The following is a 16,746-nucleotide window of genomic DNA, read 5'->3' as shown; positions in this document are numbered from 1 at the left end:
AAGATGAGCCGCAAATATATAGAATGCACGCGCAGATGCAAACGGTGCGCGCGCGTTAATTCGGTGCGTCGTCGAGGTGAACGACGAACATCATTTCGATCGTCTTGCCGAGATAGATCCGCGATCAGCGGATCTCCCCTCTCGACAAAACGCAGCTTCTCGGTGCTTCCGACGAGATTCCCGCGAGATACAAAGCTCCACCGCGCCCGCGCGAAACGCATTTTTCCGCCCGATCGCGTTGCGTTCCGTGCCGTGAGATGGACGCGAAATGTCGCGACATTCCCGGCAGCGAATGGCTATTAAATCCCACGGTATTATGCATATACGGTTACATCATGCCTTCTCTCCCCTTGCTCTCCCGATTAAAATAGCAAATTTGCCCGACGGGTGATGGAGTCGCGTAGCTTCGATGATAACGGACGATCTGCGCGGGCTGGCCGCGACCGCACAGCTGCATTGTAACCACGATAAGGAGGCCCGTGTTATCAATTCCTGACGGCGACGACTGCAAATATGTTTGCGCGACGCTCGAACGCGCTGCGCCGCGCGGCCGTGCATCATCGTCATCGGTTCCTCGCCTTGTTATTCGGGCAACGTGCATCACGCTTCCACCTCGCTGACTTTGGACTTTGCGTTGCATTGTTGCGATGAGATATGATAGCCGGTGCATTTTGTCAGCGCTCGGCCATCGGAATTCTTACCATCTCTATATTGTAAATAAAAAGAGTTTAACTTAATTAAAATTAAAATTGCAATTAATTTAAAAGGAACTTAACTTAAATTTAATTGAAATTTTAACAAATTGAACTAAAATTTAGTTTGGTTAAAGATGATCAATTTAAGTTTCCACCAATTTGTCAACTGTGTCCGTCTTGCGTCTCGCAAGAACGATTTACGAATGGCAGGTACGTAGATAAACATGAATCTATAAATCTAAAACCGTTTATCTGAAAATTTTCACGTGCGTCGATTTGTCTTTGAGTCGTCCGAGTGATATTAAGTTGGATTTAGGTCACGTGAAAAGACCAAGTTGTACTATTGTAATGCGCAAGAGTCTCGCACTTATCGCGTGTGTTTATAAGTTATTGCAGCGGTTCGCGGTGAACCGTGCAGTCCCCTGGTAGATAAAAAGGCAAAGAGATTAATTGAAAAATCATCGCCGATGCTCACAACGGCTGCGATTGTTCGATGCACTTGCGGTCGTACCGCGAGCTACGATTATGTAACGAGCAAACGATGTAAATATCAAGCGAGCAATAAACAGCGATATTTTTTTTTATCTTACGTTACCTTGAAAGTTTAACTGTTGTTTGTTAATATGAGTTAGAATAAATTTCTCACAGTTAATCGTCCGATTAATCGCAAAAAATCGTACGCGCTGAGTACGGAAATCTGGCGCGTTCTCGACGCAATAATAAATCGTGTCGACTAAAAGCAATGGCGAATCGATTTTGAGGAAATTACGAGCGTATAAATACAGTCACGGATATACATTGCAGTTCTGTCGCTTGAAATATCGGAATTGGAGAGAGAAAGAAAAGAACATCCGCGTCGCAATAAAGCGTCGGGCACCAGGCATTAATCTTCGTAGCGAGCAATTGCACTTTAGTTTTCTTTTAATCGGTTCCCTCGGTGTTCAAAGTCTTCTTCCGCTCATTCTTTACATTAATAGCGCTCGATGCGCTTGATATACCAGATAACACTTTGTGCTCTCCGTACTCATATATACGATTCCACTAAGAAGATCGCGTTAGAAACGCGACAACGTGGCACGCACGAGCGATCGCCTATAGTCCGGTTAGGTAATTGACGTAATCATCTCACAATAGGTCATTCCGCAAATAGAAGCATTATTCATAGCCGCAAGTTGCGCTTTTCCATTGTAGTAGAACTTATTTATCGTCACATTAGATCCTGAAATAGATCTTGGCACTCAGATTTATTAATATCTCGATTTTTGCAAGGTTGATCGGCTCGCTTCTTTCGGAAACACTCCAGTTCGCGAGCATTTATTATTTCCGGTTACAACGAGCTCGATTATCCAAGATTCGCACAGGGACGAGGGGAGGGGAGGGAAGGGAGGGGGTTGAAATCGCCCCGGGTTTTCTCGGCTCGCAGGGCGCTCGCTTTTTTTCTCTTTTCTCCCTCGGTTGACATAACAGTCGGTGGCACGCGAGATTGCGGGGGATCCGTCGTCGCTGTGCCACGGTGACTCGAAAAAGTAGGTTTCTGGAGCAGACGAGGGGCCCGGGCTGCACGCTCCGGAGGCCCCGCGCGGAGGAACGCGAGCGGCGCGGCGCGGCGCGGCGGAACCGGCGGAACGGAGCCGCGAGATAAGTGTTACGCGGCATGCAACGCGAGTTAGCGCGTCGCGTCGCTCGGCTCGTTTTCCATCGTGGGCCATACCGCGTTATTTTTCTCGGAGCGTTATCTGCGCTCTGTCCAACAATAGCCGTCACTTCGACGATAATTACGTCCGACGGTGGTGCCTCTGGGGTACGCTATCGCGGCGCTGACAATGAGTGCGACGACAGACAGTTGACGAATTAATGGAGAGAAACTTACATATTAATTATCTTTAATCAAACTAAATAATTATAAAACTAAAATTATTTACCTTTAATTTTTAAATTAAATATCTCCTTATTTATTCACGATTCATTAGCCGGCCGATCGATTTCTAGAATGCTTTTCGCTGCCGTGCGTGCATATTTTTCTAGAAGACTGCAACGATAGTGAGATTGAAGACACGCTCGATTGGACCTTTGCGTTAAACTTTTTTTTATTTTTACGTATCTTGACATTCTTGTCAAAGGGGCGGGATAAAAATAATTATCTCCGTGCGCGAAGATACATAACGCACAAAACTCGTGGGCGTCTTTACGCAGAGGTATTTCGTAGAGAGCGAGGAGGACGTCCATAATTATCGCAGCCGGCCTCGTTAAGGAGCTGAACCCATTCCGTCATGTACGGAACTCCACAATCTCTGTTCTTAATTTTAATTTAATGAGATTTCTCGTAGAACGCGCGCGCGTATTTTTAGAGCGTATTTACCCGTATTTAGGAAATGTCAGGCGGATGTTTGTTACGCGTTTTAACGAGGAGATACCTGAAAATATATATACATATTATAAATAATACAATGATATATGTCTTTAAATTAAACTGTTTTGAGGCAGAAATTTTTTGGAACGTATGGCATTGAAAACACTGATTACCGTATTAAATCGAGCAGACAGTAGCTGGTTATTTATTTTGCAAGTTTACGTAAAAAAAATTGGAATCAATATCTTTTTCACAAAAATAAGTGATTGTTATACGAAAAAAATATTTGTTATTATTATATTCCGATTATATGCATATACACAGAAAAATATCATTCTACAGCCAAGAAAAGCAATTACTTATTTTATTTTATTTGTTTTAAGTAATAGTTTTCTTTAACAAAGAATATTTTCTTAATAATTGTTTTAAGATATACTTGGCACACAAGTCTATCACACAAGAAAAGCTCATCATTTTATGCTCAAACAAGAATTTATTCCTCTTTCAAGAATATTATACATATACATATATATTTAAGTATATGTTTCTCTTTTTCACTCTATATAGTAAGTAAACCGAATTCTTGTATTAATTTAATATTCTTGTTTGAAGTGTGTATTCTAGACTTGCTAAGATTTAGAATATGAGTAAATGAGATACTTGTGATGACTTTATGGTATATAGATTTGCGGATATATAAACTTATCAAATACTTATGGAACAAATAATATTCACATGCAGGTAGTATGTGCTTTTCTGTGTGCACGATTATGCTTGTTATTAATTTTATATTTGTCTGCAGGGGCGAAAAATTAGAATTGAGTTTTGTGCCAGACTGGGCGGCGGACGAATTATTGCAATGCGCTACCCGCTGCCCCCTCACTTAAACGTGCCGAGAGGGACGCCCGCGGGGTTTTAGCCGGTAAAAATCTGGCACTCCCTTCGTCTTTTTCCGGAGGCGAGGGGGTCTTCCCCTTCTTTTGAAGGGGCTACTGGGCAAATCGGGCTTCGGCCTGAGATCCCAGTAGTAGATTTCCCCGCGTTAAAAAAAAAGTTTTGTGCCAGACTAGAGTTAAGCTCAACAGGGTCTTTTTTTCCCGCCAATTTTTCCAAGCCCGTTCCCTTGGCAGTGGTTTCGCTAGATAGTAGATAGGGACAGTGAGAATCTCATTAATCCATTCATGCGCGTCACTAATTTAGATGACGAGGCATTTGGTTAACTTAAGAGAGTCATTTCCCCATGGAAATTTGGATCCTCTTTCTCGGAAGTAAAGTTTAAGATTAACCAGCAGTCTATCTCTACGATTGTACGAAGCGCAGGCGTGGGTGGAAATACACGTTCAGATATATCTACATCCGTAACCCACTCTCTTACATAAGGATCTCGCGTTCACCACGTGTAGGTACCGGAGATCACGTTATAGCGGGCGGCCCGATAAAAGCCTTTGCGTCAGGAAAGGCGCCGCGAGACGCGTGGACACATGTGGATTCCTCGTAATCGCATCCGTGACTTTTCGCTCAGGCGCAGAGTGCTGTACATACACGAGGGAGGCGCGTGACTCGGGGCATCGCGAAACAATTCATGTAAACGGACACGGCGGACACGCGTGTAATCGTGCACGTGAAACGCACTTGGACCGACGCGCAGGGCGATCGCGCAGGAATTCCTGCCATCGCGCGCGCATTGCACGTCAAAGAGAAATTCGGCCTAATCGCGCGTCCGTATACGAATGAATGAATAGTGGTACTCTGCAATTCAGGACGCACAGAGGACAAGAACGCCTCGGGTCCGTGGTCATAGATAGTTTCGCGCGAGCTTGCCAAAGCGCGCCGATGTCAGAAATGATTGAAGTCTCGGCGATTGTTCTCTTCGGCGATTCGATAGCGCGTCGGAAATGTATCGCGGGATGTATCCGTCGCACTTCGCCCGTCGTAAATATAACGAAACGCTTAAAAATAGTCCACCTTGCGCGGAGGAGGTGATGCGCGTTCCGCGCGAAACGCATCTCACGCGTATAAATCAGCTCTCGTCGCGAATTTCGCGGAACTCTGAAAGTATAACCGCCCGTGAATTCGTCGGATTTTCTGGTAACTTTATGGTCAGCGCGATTCGCGCCGACGAATTCGACGCGCGGACGAACCGTTACTTACTATCCAATTTTCGTTCGAGAGTGTTCTTCGGTAATTTCAGAAACTACCTGGAAGGATGCGAAATTATTTTAAGGATATCTGCGAGATATATTTATGTCTCAGAATTTTACGCATCTCGTCGACCAAGTGGATGATCGTTCGTTAGCGAATATTGAATCCATGCGTTCTCAAATTTTCTTGGAGTTTAAAATTTTCATGTTTACTTTACGTTTAAATGTTTTTCTCGTTTTCTTATATTTATTTCTCTGTTCGAGGTCAGCGAGTTTACGTCGCGCTGCGATTTATATATTTTTAAATGCCATGTATATTTCTTCAATATTTTCTATTCAAACACACGCAACGCGTTCGCTCGAACGTTCCGTATATACAGTTTAATTCCTCGACGTATCGATTTTGATGGAGGCTCGGCGGAGAAATGACGTATGATAGCGCAACTAAGGCACTAATTATACGCTATAAACATTGCCATTATCCCGGCATAAGTGCTCCCACCTGGCCTCTGAACAATGTGACTGGACACGGAGACCTTTGCGGGATTTGTCTTGCCCAACTCGCGCGCGAGCGGCGCGGCGCAGCGGCCGGCCTAGCGAAGTGTCGCAACGCAGCCACAAACGAGCGAAATTATCGTTAACGGTAAAACTGGCGACAGAAATATTCGCGGCGAACAGCCGGGGATCTAAAATTAATTCTCATTATCCTATACGGCCGTAGCCGTGTAATCGCCGAGAAAACTCACCGCCCCATAAAACGCGGAACATTTATATTCCCCGCGAAGTCTTCGAAGCGACGGTGCTTGCGTCATCGAGCTCGAGGAGTGAGAGAAAAAAAAAGGAAAGACTGTAATGGTAATATAAACGGTTACTTTCCACGGCCTAGATTCGGCAAGTGCACGCGCGAACGTAATTCTAACAATTCTTCGCTATTTTATCTAACGTAATTTGTTATTACCTTGCTTTCCTTTTTCTGAATTTTTCTTCGAAGAGATTGCTGCGATTAACACACAACAGATGCACGTGACTCTGAGAAATTTAATTGAGAAGGCAAAGTTTAAGTCAGTCTAAGGAAAAAGTAATGTGTGTCGGGGATCTGTTTTATAATATCTTTGTACACCGATACCAATACCAATACCAATATCAATACCAATACCAATACTAATACCAATAATATTTCTATTCTTTGTACAATAGAATATTTTTTTTTATATTTAATATATTAATTAACAGGGGTAATATTTAAGATAATTACAGCATAATATTTTTTTGTGTCCGCCATGTCTGCTCTACATTGATAAATATTAATCTAATATTTATTCGTCGACGTAAAGGAAATTGCGTTGGCTCGATCGCGCGCTCGCCGGTTTCCCAGTTAGTGCGAACGCGGTGTAGGTGATTGGCGAGCCTATTATGTCACAACTCCTAGTTGCGGTGGCAAGGTAGAGCCGGGCCGTGAACTCAAGAACACAGCCGGCGGCACGTTGCACAGGCGCACGTGACCGGTTCTCTCCGCAGGTTTTTCCTGGCGTGTCTCACTCCCGCCTTCTCACCGACTTTTCAGTCGGGATAAATGTGCGCTCTCTCTTTCTCTAATATCTTTCTCTCTCGCGATAACTCCCATGGGAAACACGCCCGTTTCCCCGACGCCTTACGCCCCGTATTATGTTCCCGCCGCGTCTCGGGGCCACCTTGCAGCCCGCGCGCTCCGATCCCTACTTATATGTTTATCTCTCGAATGCAAAATAGCAATCAGTGTTGCACCGTTATGCACGCTCACCTAGAGTAATACGATCGGAGCAACGCGGAAAGATGATATTACTTTTAATGCTCCGAAATTATTTATTTTCAGTTGTTATATAATCATCCGGGGAGGGGGGAGGGGGAGAGAGAGAGAGAGAGAGAGAGAGAGAGAGAGAGAGAGAGAGAGAGAGAGAGAGAGAGAGAATGAAAGAGGCGAAAGAGCGATATTATTTTTATACCGGAATTAATGTTTCTTCGTCGAGGAAGCTTTTTAACATTTTCTCTCCATCGATAATTTTAGATGATACACGTTTTCCTGCAATCGTGTTATTTCCGCATGCTAAAATAGCCGAGCGCAAGTTTCGTACCGCCCATGCTTGTTTCATTATTCGCGCGATAATAGCGCTTCCATGTATACACAAACAGGCTCGTAGAGAGAACGCGCGCGTGTGTACGAGCACCGTTATACGGCGTAGACAATCTTATCTAAATATTTGCATGTCATTGCGGGATTTCAGTCCTCTTGCGCGAGGTAATCTCTTATTTCGATTTTATCTGCATTACGCAATCGGATTTCAGCTGTGCGCCGCTTTCTGCGGGGGCGACGCGAGAGGGTTAATTTAATTTAGCCCCCCCCCCCCGTCCGACGGATCCCGTTGTGTCTGATTAACTTGTATTGTGACCGTTTTAATCGGGTCCGTCCGGATGCCGAGTCGGACTCGAAAGAGTCTTCTCGAAAGGGAAAGAAAGTTTCGTAGGGGGGAGAAAGAGAGAGAAAGGTTAATTTCGCTAAAAAATTATATCTATCTGCAATAATATAAAGTTTATATTTTGATTAAATATAGGAACTTTTCGTAGCACATTCTATGCAAAATATATTATTCCTTTATTGCTTATACATTTTTCTGAAAAGAAACATACAGTGAGCACAGTTTGATTAGGATGAGAAATGTCACTTCGCTAAAACGTTTCTCTTCTACCGGTACTCATTTACATAAATTAGTAATTTGTTCAATAGTAATTACATGAAAATCGCATACATAATAATTTTTCCATTGATCGGTATTTATTACGCATAAGAGAAGTTACGATAAAATATATTCAAATAAATTAATGTAATATGTAAAGTTTATAATATATCATATATGATATATATATATGTTGCAGGCATAATACAAAATCAGGCATTTTACAAAAAGCCGGAATAACATCATGCGTGTATACCTACTTATAACGCATCATTTAGATTTCGCTTAAATATTTGGAAATATAAGAGTTTGTCAGTGCTAAGGGAGGTAATTTGCTGATATGTGTGTACAGACAGTACATATGTAGGCGAGGGAGGGGCGTAGCTTCTTCCCCGCATAAAAAACTAATCTAACTCCAAGCCTATTTCAACCAAATTTCAGTTTTAAGTTTTTAGAAATAGGCTTGGAGTTATATTTTTTATGCGGGGGAGGAGCGGAGCCACGCGCCCACGCATATACCTATTTACAAATTGTTTTTATTATATTATGTGCAAGAATCTCATTTCTAAACTCTTCTTATCTAAAATCATTTCTAAACTATTTCTTATCTAAAAATCTTGTTATGCCGGCTTTTTGTAAAATGCCTGATTTTGTATTATGTCTGCAACATATATATGTATATATGTATGTATGTATATACATAACTCAATATTATACATACAACGAGATTTATCATATATTAATGTATTGGCTTATTTTAACATAACTTCCTCGCGTGTGATATTAAGCGTCGTTAATTAATGTATATCGTACAAATTTCTTGTAGGACATCCGTAATGTATTAATTATTTATGGCAATATAAGTAATTAACTTATTTATTAATTCGATTAGCATATTGTTTAAAATTCCGATAAAATCCTGCAGTCAAGTTTTTCGTGCGACGTGATTGGCGGATATTCCCGCACTTGTTATTGCAGCAATCTTCATCAGTGAAGTAAGAATCACTTTCAGAATAGTTGCACGAGGACCGCGACGACAAACGTCCTTAGAACACAAGAATAAATTTATAAAAGAGAGAAATGTCATATATATGTATATATCTATACAAAGTATCTACACTAATATATCTATACAAGAGATGTCTGTACATGAGTTGATAATTATTTAGTTAAAACATTTTCTTAATAATGGTGATTAAAAATAATATAATTCACAATAGTTAATAGTAGTTAATAATTAGTTCCGAGTAACATATTACAGTAATTAAATGTCTATATAAGCTTTCGCAGTAAAACAAATAATTCAAATTACATCGTAATTAATAAAATTATATACAAAGAAGAAATTATAAAGAAGAAAAATAATGAAAAGTTATACATTATTACATGGAAAGTAGTCACGATTATCGTCCGTAAAAATTTAACAGCTTTAATTACAAGGAAAGCAGTTATATATGTCACGATTATCCTCCATAAAAATTTAAGGTGGTCTTTGAACGTACTTTTAGAAAATATTTCCGCTGTTTGTTTCGAATCCTCCTTATTTTTAACTGATTCCTCGATTACCGAAGACGTTCCGATATTACGAAGAAGTTCCGATAATCCTGTACTCGTTGAGGCTCTCGTTCTCTCGGATCTGTGTTTCAACTTTTTTTTCTTTGCAGTTATGAGCTCTCCACAATCCGTACAGCCCGAATTGCAGTCGTTGCTGTTACTGCTAGACGAATCAGGAAACCAGTTTTTCATGAAGTCTCCTGTTAAAACAAAATTTGTGTAACAAGAATGTATGTAATAATAAAATAAAAAATAAAGTATAAAAAAAAAGTATATTAATACTTGAAATAAATTAATAAAAATAAATTAGCTTGAGCTATATATACCCCGAATTGAAATATTTAATACGTCTGGTTTCTGGAAGTAAAATAAATAGTCGAAAATCTATCGCGTGACAGTTATAATAGGTCGAGTGTTATAAGTTAAAAAAATGTGGATTCAAATGTACAACATGGAATTTGTGCGTAACGTACTCTCAGAAATTTCTGCCACTACGTTCTTCGGAACTTTCTTACTGCTGATCAGTTTCAGAGTTCTCACAGTTTTCGTTGTTTTTAGGTTTTTTGAAATTCTTGCCGATGTCCTCTTCTCGATTTTTGGCACTCGTTTCTTAGGTGTATACAGCTTGACATTACGTTTTACGTAGACCGACTTACGATCGCAACTGCTGGAGGACTCGGGATAGCAGCTTTCCAAGGCTACTTCTACTACAAATTTATATAGAAGCAGTGTATGCTATGAACAGAGTCTTATTACATTAGTCTAATGGGAAATAACCTTGTTAATTGGATATAATGTGACATGTTCTTGATTTAATAAAACAAGTATTTATTTTATTAACACTGTTATACCAAGATTGCTGATATACCAAGATTAATATCTAATTACCGGAATACCGGAAGATACTGATATAACAAGATTATTTTTCCAATTAGATTTAATGCTGTTAATACATCATTTTTTTCGTGTATAAAGTATAATTAGATAAATTAGTTTTGATCTGCCGTATTCAATTAAACTTATATTTAATTTTTGGAGTTAAAACAGTCGAAAATCTGTCAAATTAAAGCTATGTAATCGCGGATAGTATTATAATTAGAAAGTATTTTAAGTAAAAGTTTTGAATTACATAGCGCTTTACGAATGTGAACGTGTAACGTACCTTTAGGGAATCTCGCCTTTTTCTTCCTTGAAATGTTCATAGTGAGTAATGAAAATGATTTAGCAGTTTTCCGACTTCCGTTAGACGTCTTCCTGAAACCGTTCGAGGATCTTACGTACAGTGGCTTGCAGACTTTACTTGTCAACTTGCTTTTGTTCTTAACTGTATACGTATAGAGTGCGTAGTCGCATTTCGCGCAACCCGACTTGCAGCTGCAATTATCGGAGGAATACGGACAGTAGTTGACAAAGAGTTCGCCTGTTAGAAACAAATATACTTTAGACCAAACACGAAATACAAAATAATTCGGCAAATTGATCCGGATCTCTCGGAGAGATCGTGCTAAACATTTTAATTCTCGGAAGCGAAGTGGACAGTCGAACAATTTTTTATCAAGTAGGAATTACGAATAATAATTACGGATGTATGGTAGACAAGTATTGTGATTGAAAACTGTGGATTGAAATTTCTAGACCCTACAACGCGAATTCGAAACATACTTTTGGATTTCGTTACGGTCTTCACTACGGAGACTTCGTTGGTTTCAGGCGATTTCGTATTCTCCTCAAATGAGTTAGATGTCTTTTTAAAAGGAACAGACACTTCAACAAAGCAAGGCCCCTCGGAAGAAAAAGACTCCTTTGCACTCGGGAATTTTTTCCCGCGCCCTCTCTTGTAGGCGCATTTCTCTCTTATTTCGGCAAAAGCTCCATAATTACACTCTTCGCAGCCACTTGCGCAGTCACAACTGAGAGTTAGAAAAGACGAGTCGGCTGTCGATGGGGGTAAATAAGGCCACAAGGGTAACAAGGACGAACTCTCGGCTTTATCCTTACGTTGCTGCGTTCTCTCAGCGTTCGTCGATTCCATTTTTCTGACGTAGCATTCCCGGCGTGTTGCAAATTGTGCCGAATAATTTTTGGACAATTTTCAATCCTCTGTGCTACAGTTGCGGAAAAAAATATGCCTTGGAATAATTCTGAAAAAGATGGATAACATTTGTAAGCTGCAATGTTTACGTTTGCAGGTTTGAAGTAACGCGACGTATGAAATGGTTTGATCCCAAATTAAGTACTTCATATTGTTTATGCTTTATTGCGAATAATATAATTTTGTGGAACAACTATCGAAAGGAATCGAATTTTAATTGCAATAAAAGTTTTCCAGCACGTTACATATCGTAGTTATAATATGCCACAATACACTAAAATAGTCCTTTTTGCAATTTTAACTGTAAAACTGTGGTAGAGCAACTTAGCAAACGGGATGGTATTCAGCGTTCAAGAAACTATATAAGAAACGATTATTCTCGTTCTTGTGAGACAAGGGAAACAAATACGATACGTAAACAAGATACTCGTACCTCGTGAAGAGAGCAATTTCTCTGATTTATCTATCCAACGTGTAGCACAGTTTATCCGTAATACATCAGGCCTTTCGTTTCACGGAGCTCTATGACATGCAAATAAGTGTTATCACAACTGAAACGAGCGAAGCGGAATGATCTAGACAGGGATCGGCGAAGACGAGGTGCTGGCACGGTAACGCTCGATCGCGCACAGTGATTCGAACTGTTTGATTCCCGTGTTTCTTACATGTGTTTGGCATCCTCACCTTTCGACATGGTATATTTACAGAGGCTATGTATTGCGTGTCGCGACAGAAACCATAATGGTAATTCGGTCTCCTCTGTGTTAAATTATTAGTTTGCGTCTTAAACCTTAGACGATCTATGTCGATTCGTGTCGGAATTTAGGATGTTATTATTTTATTTATAATTTTACGTGCCGTGTGTAATTCGTGTCAGTCTGCATTTCGAAATGACTGAAGAACCAGAATACCAATGTATTTAAAATACCCATGTATTTAAAATTAATATAAGAATAGACATGAGAATATATGTGGAAAGTTCCTGAAGTCCGACGTGTGAATTTAAGGTGAACTTCATTGTTCGCGTCGAAAGGAGAATACCGCGTTCAATGTGGATGTTTACGTTCCAACGGAACGCCTATGTAACGATTCTAGCTTGATAAACCGTCGATCGTTGGCCAAGAGCCACATATTACGACGATAACATCGTGATACCCCCGTCGATAGCGCCGCAAAATAGAAATATCGTGATCGTGAACACGACGGGCGTGTGCGCGCGCGATACGCGGAGTTATGCCATATACAGATCATTATGCAACGCGCGCGTATTGACGCAATTCAGATCCGATCTCGAGCACGAACCGATCTATGGGAAATCTTGAATTACACGTTTCATATATCGGGCACTACCGCTGCCGCCGCCGTCGCCGCCGCCGCCTGTCGTCGTCGTCGTTGTCGTCGCTACTGAGGGAATTGAAAGGGCCGTCGTGACTGCGATTACGTTAATTTCTTCACTTATGATAATGGCACAGGGCGGCCTTGTGCTCGTAAATTTTCGTTTCATAACCGGAGGAATTACATATTGACACGGTTGGCGAGTTCGGCCGCGCCACGGAAATCACGGAATAGCTTAGATTTACAATTCGTTATGGCGCCGCGACTAACGTACAGGGTGTCGAATAATCGAACCACGGAGTGGCGAGTGATGATTTTTCGAGAAACGTGAAGGGAACTGATTGATCTTGATTTTCGAAAATCGATCTTATGCAAAAAAAAAGCAGTCAATTGTAATTCTTTAAAATTAACTCGAGAGAAAGGTAATCTAAAAGTTAATCAATCTTGATTGTCAGAAACTAATTTCTCTCCGAAGGGACAGATTAGGTAATTTTAATTCTTGATAATTAACATGTCACCGAAGATTGATCTCACTTTCTGGGAACCTACCTTCTGCTTTCGATTGTACGAAATTGCTCTTTCTCCGACATTTTGCACACTCGACGTTTCGAAAACATATACCCCGAGCGCTATTCGGGACATACAATTTCACCCGATAGCTCTGAATGCGAGGGTGGCGAATGTTTACGATGCCCCGTGGGGTGCGATAGAACGGCGTGACTCAGCGGCTATGGGGATGACGTAAGAAAATGGGGATTTCATAGTCTTCTAGCAAGGGCGGCGAGAAGCCCGAGCACTTTGTTCTCTTTGTCAAGTTCTCTGTATTCTCTGTATAATATCTTTTACTTTTAGTTCTCTATTTATACACATGCATTAGGGAAAACTGAAGGAAAAAGATTGAATATATTTTTAGAATTGAACAGTAACCTTTTGGAGTCAAACGACATGATCGTTCTTAATCCACTGCAAATGTTCCACTACAACCTCTTCATTTTTTCCAAAGAAGATATCATCCATTTAAAATACAGAGTGAAACAATAAAATAATAATAATAAAAGTTGAAGTGAAAGAGATGTGAGATAATATAATGTAATTAATATAACATAACAGAATAGTAATAATAATAATAATGTAACGATAAATCATACGTGGAGATACAAAACTTCGAGTAAAAGCGGTGTTATGGATTATCACGCGACGTGTCAACAGAATCGCCCGAAGAGGCGCTCGAAATTCCATCGAGGATTAACGTCGAGCGGATCGCCGAGCGAGATATACGCGAATTACCAGGCGGGAGAATCGAGGTGCGGCTGCGTCAGCTGCGAATTCTCATTCTCGCAATTCTCGACGCGGGATCACGAGGGGGACGAGGTGATTGTATAGGTATGGCACTTTTCCGTCTATAATACGACAAAAGTGCGCACCCGTTATGGCTCGTGACGGGACGCCTGTCGTGACTGTCGTGCTTACGCAATTGGGCTCCAGATCCGATTTAAGCGCCGGAATGTCCTTCGCGCCACCCCAGACGTCAACCTCCATTCATGTCTTCCCCGCTTCGTCATCCGCAGATCGAGCCGCTACCCCGCATTGTCCGCGTGTTGATCCTCGACGATCTCCGTTTGGAATCGACAGCGACGAGACGCGTGTCTCGTGTCAAAAATCGTAGCAATCGCCTCTCGAATCCTTTTGACCGCGATAACAACGTGAAAAAAGGGTAATTACGTATGTAGTAATGTCCAAAAGTTCCCGGCTTAAGGATAAAATGAAACAATCGTTTTTATTTTTCAATATAATCACTCTTTATTTCAATAAATTTTTTAAAACAATAAATTAATTTTTTTATATCGCAAAAAAATAGTTTAACATTGCGGAGATCACTTTTTCATTATTTGGTAAATTTTTTCCATGCAGAAATTAGACTGTCGAACATTATTTCTTATTTTTAAGTGTTACGGATAAAAATAAGTATTTTAAGGATCAAAATTCAGGATAGTTGGTATTAATATAAAAAAATTAATTCATCATTTTAAAAAATTTATTTATATAAAGGTTGATTATATTGAAAAATGATAATAAAACTTTTTATTTTTTTATATTCTTAAGCTGAAAACTTAAATACCTTACTACGTATGCATAATTAAATGTATTGCATAATTAAAAAAAATCTGAACATGAATCTGATATGAATAAATCTGATATATGAATTACATTATATATACAGAGCCTGTTATCTTTTTATCCGTTGATCTTTTATAGAATGTTACGTAAGACATGACGTAACAGGAAAGAGTGAGAAATAAACCAGTTTTGTTACAATTGATGATAATAAAACGAGGACTGTTTAAATTAGTTTAAATTCATATAAATGTATATTGAACGATCGTTTTACACGATCTGTTGGTAAAGCTGCGAGTTAATTTCAACGTGTATACCACTGACTCCATCTGTTGACTCTAGATGGAAATTTCAAACGTTATGCTCTGATAATTAAGCGCATATTATTATACTTATAATCAACGATAATAGCAATTGCTTTGCGTCACGTTAATTATCGCGCTCCATTAATATCGAATCGTCACAACGATGAATCGAAAGAAGCATTTTTTCCCCGCGCAATCTTCAATTTGAATTTATGACGAACGAAAAAATGAATAAATTATCGTTCGCATATTATACATTTCTGAAAAATGAAATTTGACGTAAAAATATTGCTTAAGGTATTCCTTTCATGACACCAAAGTCTTAAGAATTAACTAATTTTTTGGTACGAGAAAGTTAAAATGCATATATCTTTACGCCAGAAGAAAATTAAACCACATTACCGAGCATATAAAGAAGAATTATGACTTTGAAAATTTGATATTTTATATATGTGACGTTTTCGAAAAAGTCTATTTTCCACATTTCAATGTAATAATTTGTTTATCACAAATATCTTAAAATATTAAATATTAACTGCGCTACACACACATATTCGCTAAACTCTATACTTTCGATAGTGCCGATAAAAATATAGAGTCACCGAATATTTAAACAAAATATTTATGTTAAAAGTTGACTTGAAATGTGGTTTATAGATAAATATTTTTAATGGCGACTTTCAAGGAATTATTTGGCAACGCTGCAAGCTGTGCGCTCATATGTCACACTTCAGTTCATCACGTACGGTTTATTATCAACTTTCATTTTCACAAATTGTCCTTTATTTTTGCCCACATTACTCCTCACTTTATGTTTCTTATCACTCATTATTATTATAAAATCTCTCTTTGATAAAAAGAAAATGTCACAATATTCTTTGATTAATGAAATTGACACTTATACATTGACACTTTTGTTATCAACTTCACATTTTACAATCGGCGCCCTGAAAAGCGCAGCGTTGCCATATTGTTCTGACAGTAAAATTTACCAAAAAATGAAAAATTTCTAAATACACATAATATTTTTACTTTTTTCTTATAATTAAACATAATAATCAATTATAACTTGATTTTATATAAGTTGAATGCAATATACAAGAGTTTGCTGAGGCCCTGCTTAAGCGCCTACAAAATACGCTCCTCCGTAAAAGGAATACCTTAAAACTATTTAACAGTTATATAATTTAACAATTAACTTTCTCCCAAAATATTACACTATGACACTTTTTACAGTAACCGTCGCAGTATTTTAATTTTTGTCTCCACTTTGTGTTATATTACTGCAATAATATTTTTTTCTTACGGCATCGAAATTACGTCGGCCGCGCGGGCCGTTCGCTTTCGTTTTCCGGGGTGGTTGTACCCCGTCGGATCAACAAACACTGACCGGCCGCGAGGGGTTGAAATTCTCGGCAGTGCGCAGCCGCGCTGACCGCTGTCCACTT

General features: G+C 39.6%; 1 protein-coding gene across 2 annotated transcripts; it reads right to left on the bottom strand.

The window, feature by feature from the left end:
* Positions 1 to 7,716: 7,716 nt before the first annotated feature.
* LOC143904336 (uncharacterized) lies at positions 7,717 to 16,716 on the bottom strand. 2 transcript variants are annotated; one of them, XM_077418943.1, is made up of 8 exons: positions 16,605 to 16,716; positions 14,349 to 14,561; positions 11,977 to 12,065; positions 11,114 to 11,592; positions 10,614 to 10,871; positions 9,925 to 10,158; positions 9,400 to 9,651; positions 7,750 to 8,942 (listed from the first exon to the last, which is right to left on the bottom strand). In XM_077418943.1, the coding sequence occupies exons 4-8, from the start codon at positions 11,481 to 11,483 to the stop codon at positions 8,770 to 8,772; spliced, it is 1,287 nt and encodes a 428-aa protein (XP_077275069.1). In that variant the 5' UTR covers positions 11,484 to 11,592; positions 11,977 to 12,065; positions 14,349 to 14,561; positions 16,605 to 16,716; the 3' UTR covers positions 7,750 to 8,769. The 2 variants fall into 2 exon arrangements, with proteins under 2 accessions (XP_077275070.1, XP_077275069.1); XM_077418944.1 differs by lacking the exons at positions 14,349 to 14,561; positions 16,605 to 16,716 and having other exon boundaries at positions 7,717 to 8,942; positions 9,925 to 10,155; positions 11,977 to 12,203.
* Positions 16,717 to 16,746: the final 30 nt, after the last annotated feature.

The sequence above is a fragment of the Temnothorax americanus genome, unplaced genomic scaffold (assembly GCF_048541705.1).
Source record: "Temnothorax americanus isolate GAGA-0224 unplaced genomic scaffold, ASM4854170v1 Scaffold50, whole genome shotgun sequence".
Classification (NCBI taxonomy): domain Eukaryota; kingdom Metazoa; phylum Arthropoda; class Insecta; order Hymenoptera; family Formicidae; genus Temnothorax; species Temnothorax americanus.
The sequence above is the reverse complement of the archived record's forward strand: the minus strand, read 5'-3'. Positions and strand labels throughout refer to the sequence as shown.